The 13,062-nt window shown below is 38.6% G+C and overlaps 1 protein-coding gene across 8 annotated transcripts in view; it reads left to right on the top strand.

Moving 5' to 3' along the window:
• The window catches only part of KIT (KIT proto-oncogene, receptor tyrosine kinase), an 82,983-nt gene that overhangs the window by 58,133 nt on the left and 11,788 nt on the right, over window positions 1-13,062 (top strand). For 4 of the 8 annotated variants that reach the window (XM_007998690.3, XM_037989435.2, XM_007998689.3 and 1 more), the window contains exons 8-13: window positions 7,739-7,853; window positions 9,988-10,181; window positions 11,393-11,499; window positions 11,591-11,717; window positions 11,998-12,102; window positions 12,185-12,295. In XM_007998690.3, coding sequence (XP_007996881.2) covers window positions 7,739-7,853; window positions 9,988-10,181; window positions 11,393-11,499; window positions 11,591-11,717; window positions 11,998-12,102; window positions 12,185-12,295 — 759 coding nt within the window. The remainder of the gene's footprint in view (window positions 1-7,738; window positions 7,854-9,987; window positions 10,182-11,392; window positions 11,500-11,590; window positions 11,718-11,997; window positions 12,103-12,184; window positions 12,296-13,062) is intronic. The other 4 variants (XM_037989436.2, XM_007998691.3, XM_037989437.2 and 1 more) reach the window with 1 other exon arrangement.

Here is a 13,062-nt window from a genome sequence, read left to right as displayed (position 1 = left end):
GGGAAGCCAGCCATATAGATGACTTCACCTGTTTGCCAACTCTCCTAGTCACCCACCTGACTGGAATCTCCAAGTATCCTTATCCAGAGTAAAATAATAATGGCAGTCTTGCCTGCTACGACTGCTCAGATTTGGTCCTTAAGACCACTGTGCTGTTCAGGAAGATCCTCACAAAAAAGAGCGAAGTTACTAGAACTTCAACTTTTTTGGAAGATGGAAATGTCTTCCCACCACTTAACCTATTAGCTTTTTATTTCCATTTTTTAAAAAAATGCTAGGACCTTTCAAAAACATGCGTGTCCAAACCATACTTGTGTTAGAGGCCACAAATTTGAAGACTTGCTGTTGGTTTTTGCTTGAAAGTCTTTGCTTTTCAGTGTTTTCCCCCATTAGGTGGATTCTATTAGAGTGACTTCCTCTTATATTAAATAATTAGAATTTTTAAACATTAAATAAAGTGCTGAATAGGACTCCTTTCTGATTTATTTACTTGCTTTTGAGAGTTTGCTCTAAGGCTGCAACAGTAACTGGAACATAGCTTGGTTTGTGTGAACATTTGTATACTGCATATGTTTTTAAATTAAAACAATTTTTTCTTATTACAAAAGCATTATGTGAAGGGTAGAACAATTAGAAAATGTAAATAAGTAAAAATAAAAATCATTTTAAGTTTATTTTTACTTTTTATGTTTCTTTACTTTTTATGGATTACCATTACTAATATTATTTATTATATATTCATCCAGACCATTTTTTTAATAAAAATGAGATCATATTGCTTTATAACCTAGATTTTTGGCGCTGCACAACAAAAGCATTGTGAATGTCTTTCTATAACATCATTAGGCATCTCAGTGTATGGATCTTTTATAATTTCTCTAGCCCATGCGTGATGCAATTTTGAGACATCCGGGAGTGAGGTGGGACTTTGAAATGATGTGACTGAATTTTAAAAGAAACCTGTCAGATGATTATTTAAAGTTTATAATTATCTTGTTTAATCTCTAACGAGTGACCTTGCTTAAGTGGCTAGAAGTTAATAAGGTTATCATCTGTCGTTATCTTTCATGCTCTGTGTCTTCAACATATGATATGGTAGATATACTGTGCTAGCTTTCAGGATAGTTCTAAATTAAGGAATAATTTTCAGATCTTCTTAGTGTGGTAACTAATCTATGTAAAAATCATTGCTTGTCTTTTCACATTAATCTTTTTATAGATAATGTGTGTTCATTTGAGATATCTGACAGTGTTTGAACTCTGTTTTTATTTTCTCTTCCTGAACTTGAAATGAGATTTTGTTCTCAAATTGCTTGGGAATTATGAATGTTGTTTTTGATGTGACACTCTAATATCTCTTTCTCCTTATAAAGAGGATCTCTGTGGAGGCAAGAATTGTTATAGATGTTTAAGTTGGAAAAAAAAAAAAAGATATAATGGCAACCTACTTTTAAAGTAGAACTTGATTATCTTCTGTTCTGAAAAAATTTAGCAGATGTAGCTCTGAACTAAGCTAAACATCTTCCCCTCCTCAAAGGTTGGTGTCATTACTGTTCCTCCCTATCTCATAAGAAAGTTGGTCTGGTGGGTGTGTTGCTAATTTAGGGGCCTTGATGTAAACACTGAACCTGTAAGAGAACCAGGTAACCTGTCTGAATCCATAGCCCTTGATTGCCCCTGTTTGTGTGGTTTGGCTATTTTTTTATATTGATGGTGGAAAAGCAAGAGAAACAGGTTTAGGTATGTAGCCATATAAACTGCTGGAATTGACTCTAAACTTGGATACATAGACTTTGCTAAAAGCATTGAGTGGCCCCTTTTATATTGTGGAACTTCCACTTTGTGGAGATTTTCTTTTCAATTGAGCCACTTGTTTTTACATCAAATTAGCTTCCTTCATTTACAGATGTATGCAAGGTCACCTGTAATGTAGTGAAATTTAAATTAATCCAAGAATAGGGACTTAATGTTTCCATGGGCATTCTGTCAATACTCATCTTCTCCACTTCTGAATTACGTGGCAAAATGAATTAGCTACTTTTCCAGAGTAGGAAAACGGAGACTTTGTCCCATGCCTGCACTGCTCCGCAGCAAGCAGAGTGGAATTGTGATGTGTGTACAGGTCTTCTTCCCCACGGCTGGGTGATACAGCAACAGTGCTCCTGTAAATTGAACAGTGATTCTGGCTGAAGAAATCTCTGTCCAAGTAGTTTCATCATTTTTCAACATAATCTCACAATTGGGATATCTTTTTGATTCCTGTTTAGAACAGGGGTTAGTAGAACTATAGTCTGCTGGCCAAAATTGGCCTGTAGCCTGTTTTTGTTTTGTTTTGTTTTTTGCTTTTGAGACAGAGTCTTGCTCTGTCACCTGAGCTGAAGTGCAGTGGCACGATCTTGGCTCACTGCAACCTCCACTTCCCAGGTTCAAGCAGTTCTCCTGCCTCAGCCTCCTGAGTAGCTGGTATTACAGGCACCCGCCACCATGCCTGGCTTATTTTTGTATTTTTAGTAGAGACAAGGTTTCACCATGTTGGCCAGGCTGGTCTTGAACTCCTGACCTCAAGTGATCCTCCTGCCTTGGCCTCTCAAAGGGCTGGGATTACAGGCGTGAGCCACTGAACCCAGCCTATAACCTGTTTTTGAATGGCTCACAAACTAAGAATGTTATTGAATTTATTTTTGAGTAGTTGAAAAAAATCAGGAGATTTCATGAGACATGAGAGTACAACTCAAATGTTAGTGCCCGCAAGGAAAGTTTTATTGAAAACAGCCATGCCTATTTGATTATATGTTGTCTATGAGCACATTTGTCCTACAGCTGCAGAACTGAGTTGCAGGAAAGACCTGATGACCCACAAATCTAAAATAGTCACCTGAGATATTTATCTCACCCCTTTAGAGTAAAACTTTGCTGAGCCCTAGTTGAGAACATCACTTCATTAAGAGAATGATTTTTTTCTTTTTAAAATGACAGTCACTGTTAAAGTTAAATAGGTACAGGAGATTGTAGTTGAGTTTTATTTTGTTTGTTAAATAAACTTCTGTTCGTGTCCATATGCCAGTTTCTGGATATCTTTAAGAATGTATAAGACACAGTGTATGTCTAAAATATCTATTCTGGGAATTTTTTTAAAAAAGTATAATATTCCTTTTATAAGTAAAGTTATTTTTATACTCCAATTTTAGCTGACTTAAATTTCTTTATTATAATGGTATTATGGCATAAGTGTAGGTTTTACACAGACCCCAAGACCGGGATAGTGACAAATTCTGGAAAAGCACTGCTTCATTGTCATTAAACACCAGCAAACCTCGAACTTTAAAAACAGAAATTCATTCTTATGATCCCTCTTCATTTAGTCTTTTATTATTTGGATACTTAAGTGTTTGTGTTTTTTGTCCTGCTGATTATAAAATGTGGTCAAATGCGCATTTATAGCGGAAGTTGGTTAAAGTGGCTGGGGTGAGAAAACTCTACTCAAAAAATGCCTCCCTGCATTTAGATGAAGAAAGGAAGACCCCTTCTACCACTGGCTTGTGTATTCCCTTTCAGCCACCAGCCCTCAGCTTTGTTATCTGTATTGTGTTCTTAAAATTCATTTTGTTCTTGCTTTCCACATGGACTGGATGGTGATGAAAAGGAGTATTTTCCAAGATCACAAATCTGTGGGGTAAATCACTGGATGTGTAGGAGTTTTAATTGCAAGAGCAATAAATTCTCAACAGAGTTACAAGCATCTGAAATCTGCCTACAGGCTGATCGGTGTTGTTGGAGATATCCGAATGACTCAGGTCCACAATGTTTTTAAAGGCAAAAAGTCTATTTTTTTTTTTTTTTTATCTCCACAGTAAATGCATAACTTATATACCTATTAGGCTTATCTAAACCTCCAACTTGGGAGGAATTAGGGAATGTGTCATTTGCTATACTGCTTATTGCAGAATATCTAAGAAGCCACAGCTCAGATTTAACCTGGAGAACTGCAGAGTTATGTATCTTTAAAAGCAAGATGTATATTTAATGCCAAACACGGTGCATTGAGGCACTTACAAAATGCAAATGAGCTGAGATTTTCATTTTTAGGAATTAGATTTCTACCTGGCTCATTCTTTATGCATTAAATATTTTCATAATGCAACTTGCCATATACAGCACATGCTGTACTAGTATGTCTCATCCTTTTCAGAAGGAGGTCTCTTAGCACCAATGTTAGGGAAAGGGCTGGACCGAGGTGAGGCAAGAAATGCACCTAGAGTGTGAAATGTAAGGAGGTACTCGCACAGGTACCCGCTCATAGGCCTTTTAGGGTTAGTGCCCTTCTTATTTTTATGCTCTGGGTGCTTCTCTTGCCCTACTCTAGTCCTGGCTTTGATAAGGGTTCCTTAAAGGCCCTTTAAAAAAGTACATTGCTGGCTCATATCCTCAGCTTACCAGATCTCTGGAGGTGTGGCCCAGGAATGTGCATTTATCCTCTTCCCTTAGAGAATCTAAGGCATATTGAAGATTTAGGACCCTGTGAGCTTGGTTGGCCAACCTCAGGCCAACAGGACAAAAGCTGCTCAATTAGCCTTAGGTTATGACCCACCTGGGATAGGAACTTAACAAAACTGCTTAATTAACCGGCACATGGGAACAAGTAGGCCAGCCAGACCACACCGTTGGCAGCCATGGCTGTTGTATAACTGCTACCAGGTGTCACGCTAGAAGGCTTGGATGTGAGAGCACACTTGTAACCAAAGCTAAATGGAATTGATTATGTAATTTTGAGCTGTTCCAATTTTTTAATTAAACAATGTTTTATAGGTTCACTTTCAGCTACCCATTCATTGAAAAATAAAATTAGAAATAATAAAATAGAAACTTTTCATAACCCTACTACCCAGAGATAATCATTGTTGACATCATCTTAAAGTGTGCTTTCAGCCCTTCCTCCGCCTATTGAGTTAATATTTAATTCCACTAAGAATTTACCATGTAGTGTTATAAGCATTAGGAAGTATGAGTGTTAAGGGAATATAGGTATGAGTACATCTGTTTGTGAACTTAGCTCCTATTTGAGTCCTATTCAGTTATCTCTACCATCTTAGTATAGACTGATCCCACTCATCATTCATCTCAGTGTTATAAAGAATTCATGTGGTCAGCCACTTGGATTTCTTATCTCATGGCCCTCTATTGCAAAAATAATAGAAATAGTGCTGTATTTACAAAAGTCACCATTAGGCTGTTCTCACAGTTCTCTTCTTGTGATTCTATAATTGAATGCCTTTGGAATCTTAGAGACTTGTTCCTTTGGGTGGGGTCTTCATCATTCAACAGCTCTTACTGTGCGCCTGCAGTGGGTCACACTGAGCTAGGAGTTACAAGTATACTCAATCCATAAGATGTCATTTCTGCCCTCGAGAACATCGAGTCTGATGGAGGAGGCAGACCAAGATCTTGCGTACCAGCATCAGGTGTTCATAAATGCTTTGGGAATAAGGAAAGGAGAGAGACCAACTTGGCATCAGAGAGTTTAGGCTTGCTTAGAAAAGGAGGTGACACTTAAACTGAGTCCAGAGAGACCCACAGTATGGCACCTAGAGTCCCCAGCAAATAGCATTATCCTAAGGGTCTGCTGATTTTTTGTGTTGTGTCCTACTTTTCAGCTTGATCACACAGTTGCCCATGATAATTAAATGAAACTTGCCAGATGGATGCTTTCGCAAGACGATGGCTTGTCTTCTTGCTCTATTTGTGAAAGCTGGCATTGGATCCAAACTCTCAAGGATGCCCCTACCTTGAGATTGTTTTGGAGAGTTTCTCTTTCGTGTATATTAGCCAAATGGCCTGCTCATCAGCAGGGCCAGGTTGAGTGACAGGTGGGTGTGTCATGCATGTGGATACTCTGATCTCTGCCTACTCATTTGCCTCCAGGGAGGTGAGGTGCTGAGAGGTTGTTCTACAAAGATGTCATTTATCAGTGTTACCTTCCTTTGGGGAAATAAACTTCCTAAGTTTCTGATCTGTCAATCTTTCCTTCTCACTGCTTTTATTTTCCCTATCAGTTGTAACATAATTGATGTTGAATTCCCTGTGCATTGGGTTAAAATATATACCTTATCAGACTATTTTAAAGAAGGAATTTTTAGATTATTGAGGAGAATAGAGTGGCAAATACAGTTCATTTCATTTGTAGTGAAATTAATTATCCAAGAAAGGTAGATATTCTGATTATAAAAGAATAACTCAGGAATAATAGTAATAAAAAATTTTCTTTTTGAGATGGAGTCCTACTCTGTCACCCAGGGCTGGAGTGCAGTGGTGGTCACTGCAACCTCTGCCTCCCAGGTTCAAGCCATCCTCCTGCCTCAGCCTACCGAGTAGCTGGGACTACAGGCACATGCCATCATGCCCAGCTAATTTTTGTGTTTTTAGTAGAGATGCAGTTTCACCGTGTTGCCCAGGCTAGTCTCCGACTCCTGACCTCAGGTAATCCACTGCCTCAGCCTCCCAAAGTGTGCTGAGATTGTAGGCTTGAGCCACCGTGCCCAGCAATAATAATAATAAATAACTGTTTCATTTCTATAAGTCATTCTTAGCTCTCTCTATGTGCCATCTCATTTAATTGTCTCAATATCCCTATGAGATGGGCACAGTTATTATTCCCATTTTACACATAAGGAAACAAAAATTTAGAGAGATGTAGAAACTTACTCAAGTTCAAAGACCTGAGAAATGTAAGAGCTGGTATTCAGATGTGTCCACTATGCATGGGGCTCCCGTAATTCTGTGCTTAGACTTGGCACAATCAATGCTATACTCCGAGTACAGGGTGAGCATATCACCATCCCTGCCATTCCTGATGCTTCTGTTGAGCTTATTTATTCTCAAAGGGTTAGAATTCTTCAGATGTATTGCTATCGAAACCACCGAGTGCATCTTCCTTTCACTTTGTAAATAACTTCAAAAATTAGAAATTCTTGAGTATCAGCTGGTTATTGTAGTTACATAGAAATACCAAATTAGAGCATTTCTGCTGTTACAGTGAATATATTGAGATATATATATATATTCAGGTTCATATATACATAAATACGTAAATCTTGGGCTGGTTTTCTCTTCTAGTTTTCTGTTCATATTTTGCATTTGAAACAAAGATTTGAAGTAAAGCCCATATTGTATTTTACTCTTTATGTTCTAGCTTCTGTGTAAATAGAGTGATTCAGCTTTTAATCAGCACCACCCTTCCACCCCAGAAAAGGAGACAATTCTTGTAAGAGCAAAGAGTGGGGCTTATCTTTTCCTCTAACAACTCCTAATTTCATCTGTTCCAGTTCCCACAATAACTTGAAATTCCTAGGGCAGGTACAGTTGCTTGAAATCCCATTGGCAGGAATCCTTTAAAGTGGATTTTTACCTATAGAGCACTTTGGAGTCCTGGAGTCTTGATTAGAAGCAGTCTTTCAGATCCCCACTCCCTGAAAGCAGAAACTCTGCAGTTGGCCCTGCGACCTCTGCCTCAGCCATCTGCTCTGGGGCTGGGCCACTGTCGCTGGGAAAGCCTTTCTGGGTTGGACCCTGACAGCCGCCTCCTTGTACCTTCCACTCCCTGGTTCAGATTCTGCCCTTTGAACGTGCTCCCTCAGCCTCCTCAGCAGCCTCAGGAAGGTTGTAGGGATTAGACAGGGAGTGAAGTGAATGTTGCTGAGGTTTTTCAGCACTCTGACATATGGCCACTTCTGTTTTCCTGCAGCAAAACCAGAAATCCTGACTTACGACAGGCTCGTGAATGGCATGCTCCAATGTGTGGCAGCAGGATTCCCAGAACCCACAATAGATTGGTATTTTTGTCCGGGAACTGAGCAGAGGTGAGATGATTATTTTTGGCACTGCTTATAATGCAGAGAGGAAGGACTGTAGTTCACATGAATTTCAAATATGTTTTCTGATTTTTTTTTTTTAAAAAAAGCTTTGTTTTGATTATTTTTTTTTCTAGCCATGTGGCTTTTTAGAAGGGATAATTGCTGTATTTTTCTTGGTAGACATTAATTTTGTTTGCTGAAAAATGATTACTGAATGACTTCTCTGTTTTGGTGGTTATCTTTCTGGATTTATCATGCAATTTCTAGCCTGCAGGTAGATAAAGCAATTTTGCAGGACAGAGTAATTAGATTTCCATTCTATACACAGGAGGTAATGTGTGTGGGAAATGTGACTGTAGTTATCATGAAAAAATTACCTCAGTAGTTAATTGCCAAGTTACCAAAAAGTAATGATCGCACAATTACAACATACATATGGCGTTTGCAAGCGACCGCTTTTAAAAAGGGTTTCTTCTTGATTAGGTGCCCAGCCCCTGAACAGAGAACATCTGGCACTGTGCTGCTTGCCCCTCACCATCCACACTTAAGCCTTAAATTGTCCTTTTGCGTTACCTGAAGACGAAAATGGGGTCACTATAGCTGTTTTCATCCATCAATTACTATTTTATGCTCAGGCTTTAAAAGCCCAGGTTAACGTCACAATTGAATAGTCAGTATGATCGCGGAAATTTTATTTTTCATGGAATAAGCCTCTTTATCACAACCAGTTGGAAGGGGTTACATCAGATTGCTGTTTTCAGCTGGATTTTAGGAGAGTGTTTTCTTTTGGGGAATACTAAGGAGTCCCTGGGAGGAATGACCACAGCAGAAGCAAGCCCTGTAGTTACAGGCATTAATTCAGTAGATACACAGGGAGTGGCGAGTGTGTACCAGACACTATTCTAATGGACAGAACACACCCAAGTCTTTTTGCCTTTATGAGTTTATATTCTAGTGCAGGAGTGTTCAATCTTTTGGCTTCCCTGGGCCACACAGGAAGAAAACGACTGTCTTAGGCCACACATAAAATACAGTAACACTAATGATAGCTGATGAGCTAAAACAAAAATTGCCAACAAAACTCATAATGTTTTAAGCTTTATGAATTTGTGTTGGGTCGCATTCAAAGGTGTCCTGGGCCACATGTGGGCTGCAGGTTGGACAAGCTTGTTCTAGTGGGTAGAGACACATAATAGATGGAATAAACAGTGAATGTATGTAGGTGTTAAGAAGGGAAACAGGAACTAGCTAGGTGTTTAGAATAGGGAAGTTGGGGTCTGGCTCATGAAAAGATCCCTTGCAGTGGTGGTCTCAGCCACTTGCAGTGCAACTAGGCCTTCCTGCTTAGAACTCAAACTTCGGTCCTCACTTTGACTATTTCCTGGTCTACATTCTTGATTTTTTTGTTGTTGTTGAGACGGAGTCTCACTCTGTTGCCCAGGCTGGAGTACAGTGGAGTGATCTTGGCTCACTGCAACCTCTGCCTCCTGGGTTCAAGTGATTCTCCTGCCTCAGCCTCTGAGTAGCTGGGATTACAGGTGCCTGCCACCATGCCCAACTAATTTCTGTATTTTTAGTAGAGACAGAGTTTCACCGTGTTGGCCAGTCTGGTCTCGAACTCCTGACTTCAGGTGATCTGCCTGCCTCGGCCTTCTAAAGTGCTGAGATTATAGGTGTGAGCTACTGCGCCGAGTCCCTTGAAGATTTTTTATGCTTTCCTCCTCTGTGCTATTTATTTTCAACCATTCATGTACTCTTTTGAAGCTTGTTTATTTTAGGGATCTGCTGTGTACCAGCATATATGCCTGCCATTTTATTGAATTCCTTTCCAGTCCTTTCAGTAACCCTCTGCAATGGGTATTACCATCCCCGTTTTACAGTGGTAGAAACTCAGTCTTTAACTCATCAGGATTCAAACCCACATCTGACTCCAAAGCCTCCTCTGCCCTTTCTTCTCTTCCCCAGTGCTTTTTTCACTCACTAGGTCACCAAAGTGCTTATTCTTAGACACTTGTAAAAGGACATTTTCTGTTGATTATGAACCTCTAACTTTGTTTTAAAAGTGTGCCACATCCCAGGGGTCTTATGTATTTATTTATTTTCCTGGAGTAAACCTGGGCTTTTGTTTTCTTCCCTTTAGATGCTCTGCTTCTGTACTGCCAGTGGATGTGCAGACACTAAACGCATCTGGGCCACCGTTTGGAAAACTAGTGGTTCAGAGTTCCATAGATTCTAGTGCATTCAAGCACAATGGCACGGTTGAATGTAAGGCTTACAACGATGTGGGCAAGACTTCTGCCTATTTTAACTTTGCATTTAAAGGTAACAACAAAGGTATATTTCTTTTTAATCCAATTTAAGGGGATGTTTAGGCTCTGTCTACCATATCAATCATGATTTTAAGTTCATTCCAACATTGACCATGTCATTTCTGGTAATACGTACATCACACCATACTGTCATCAAACTCGCTGCGTTTCATTTTGTACTAGCTTGTTAAGTATATGTTTTTACCAGAGCACTTTTAACCATGCTACTTTATATATTTTATATGTATGTGCGCCTCTTTTATATTAGTTGTATATTTACAATTGTCTCCATTAAAAAGGGGTAGAGAAAGCAAATGGGGGGAATATATTTACCTTACACCCAAACAGAATTAGAACAATCTAACATTTAAATTCAATTAAAAATTTCAATTATTTAAAGTGAATTATTTTAACACTTTGCCAGACACTGTATCCAAAAGTTAACACTGCCTTTATGAAGTCATGTTAGCAAGTTATTTCTTTAAAATATTTAAAATTTGATTCATGTGTGACTAACTCTCTTAACATAAGTTAAAAGTTCCTTGTGGGCAAATTGCTGAATTGGTACAAAGTGGGAAAACAAAGAAAGTGGGCACTTTTTTAGGCCTTCTTGGGTTTTGTTTGTTTTTTGTGTTTTTTTGTTTGTTTTTGTTTGTTTGTTTTGTTTTGTTTTTTTTGAGTCGGCAAAGACTAGTGCCAAAAAGTGGCGTATTTTCTCAGGTTTTGAGTAATGAGGGGAAGAATCTTCCATTGTTCTACATCTTCGATTTTTCAGACAGGGCAACGAAAAGCATACCTTAAAAATGGTGTTTTTTTTGGTTGTGAAAGACATTCATGCTCAGTGTAGAAAATTTAGAAAATACAGGAAAGTGTAAAGAAGAAAATATAAACCATCCATAAAGGTAGTTTCTTTTTTAAAGTTGTACAAGGCAGGGATTTGATTGAAGTACAAAGTACATTCAGATGTTGCTTTTCATTGAAAAACAGCATAAATTATTCCTTTTCTACAGAAATCTCAACTTCTATTCTGCAGTATTCTGGTTTCAAGTTGTATTTTTAAAGATTCATTTGAATAACAAGAGTACGATGTAACCAAGGTGAAGCTCTGAGAGTCACATAGCTTTGCTTCCTGCCATGGGCTGTGAGTTGGGAGGTGGGTCAATTTGGGAATGAGTGGCTGTGGTAGAGATCCCATCCTGCCAAAGTTTGTGATTCCACATTTCTGTTTGATTTTAGAGCAAATCCATCCCCACACCCTGTTCACTCCTTTGCTGATTGGTTTTGTAATCGTAGCTGGCATGATGTGCATTATTGTGATGATTCTCACCTACAAATATTTACAGGTAACCATTTATTTGTTCTCTCTCCAGAGTGCTCTAATGACTCCGACAATAATTCTTAAAAAGTGATCTATTTTCCCCTTTCTCCCAACAGAAACCCATGTATGAAGTACAGTGGAAGGTTGTTGAGGAGATAAATGGAAACAATTATGTTTACATAGACCCAACACAACTTCCTTATGATCACAAATGGGAGTTTCCCAGAAACAGGCTGAGTTTTGGTCAGTATGAAACAGGGGCTTTCCATGTCACCTTTTTGGGTACACATAACAATGACTTTAAGGAACTCCAGTAGCTTCCTTTGTTTTGTTCCACCTGAAACAATGAGTTTTCTGTGAAATTGCACCCCTTTTGATAGGTTTGGCATAGAGAACATTGTAGGAAAATGTCTCTAGACAAAATTGTTTTTAATTCCTTTATTGATTTTGAAACTACATAAATGATCCTTCCATTCCACCACCAGCACCACCACCACTTACCTTGTTGTCTTCCTTCCTACAGGGAAAACCCTGGGTGCTGGCGCTTTTGGGAAGGTTGTTGAGGCAACTGCTTATGGCTTAATTAAGTCGGACGCGGCCATGACTGTCGCTGTAAAGATGCTCAAACGTAAGTTCCTGTATGGTACTGCGTGCCTTGACATCAGTTTGCCAATTGTGCTTTTTGCTAAAATGCATGTTTCCAATTTTAGCAAGTGCCCATTTAACAGAACGAGAAGCCCTCATGTCTGAACTCAAAGTCCTGAGTTACCTTGGTAATCATATGAATATTGTGAATCTTCTTGGAGCCTGCACCATTGGAGGTAAAGCCATGTCCAAACTGCCTTTTATTGTCTGTCAAGTTATCAGAACATGACATTTTAATATGATTTTGGCAATGCTAGATTATAAAGTGCTTGGAAGATTTTTTACCCAGACTGTTGTTCTTTCTTGCTAGATTTTGTTTTCCTTATTGTTCGTAAGAATGCAGATTTTAATTTTATCATTATGGGGTAGAACAGCCCAGGACATACACTAGTTATTGTCGTGTTTGTAACATCAACAACATTGGCCTCTTGTATATCTCATCCCGACCAGAAGGCTTCTCTTATCTTGTAACCTTTATATATTTCTTGATCATATTTAGCCACTGAAAGGGTTAATATTAGCTTGCATACTATAATTTAAAATAGGCCCCTAAGCCTACTGGTTCTCAAATATACACCAAATGAGGCAAACATTTCACTTCTGTAAAAAATAAGTTTCCAATTTGAAGCCTTAGTTGAGGTTCCCATCGAGGATGTCTGTGATGTTCGCAGAAAGTATTTCAGTTGAAAGAAACAAAGATGTGTAAAATGAGCTGTTTCTAGAGATCCATGGTAAAGTTGACAGCTTTATATAATGTCTTCAAACAACCCCCATAAATGTTGCTTCACCACATCATGAATTGTTCATGAGAAAATTTCTTTCCTAAGTTAATTAGTTGCCTTTTACTTCCAAATTACAGTTTTAAACATTCATAACACCAAAATTTTTTTCAACTAGTAGTGCTCAGAACACAGGTCATTTTAGGTTTTCACTCACTTTCCAG

Source organism: Chlorocebus sabaeus, chromosome 7 (genome assembly GCF_047675955.1).
Source record: "Chlorocebus sabaeus isolate Y175 chromosome 7, mChlSab1.0.hap1, whole genome shotgun sequence".
In the NCBI taxonomy this organism is placed as follows: Eukaryota; Metazoa; Chordata; class Mammalia; order Primates; family Cercopithecidae; genus Chlorocebus; species Chlorocebus sabaeus.
This window is presented reverse-complemented; position numbering and strand designations above follow the sequence as displayed.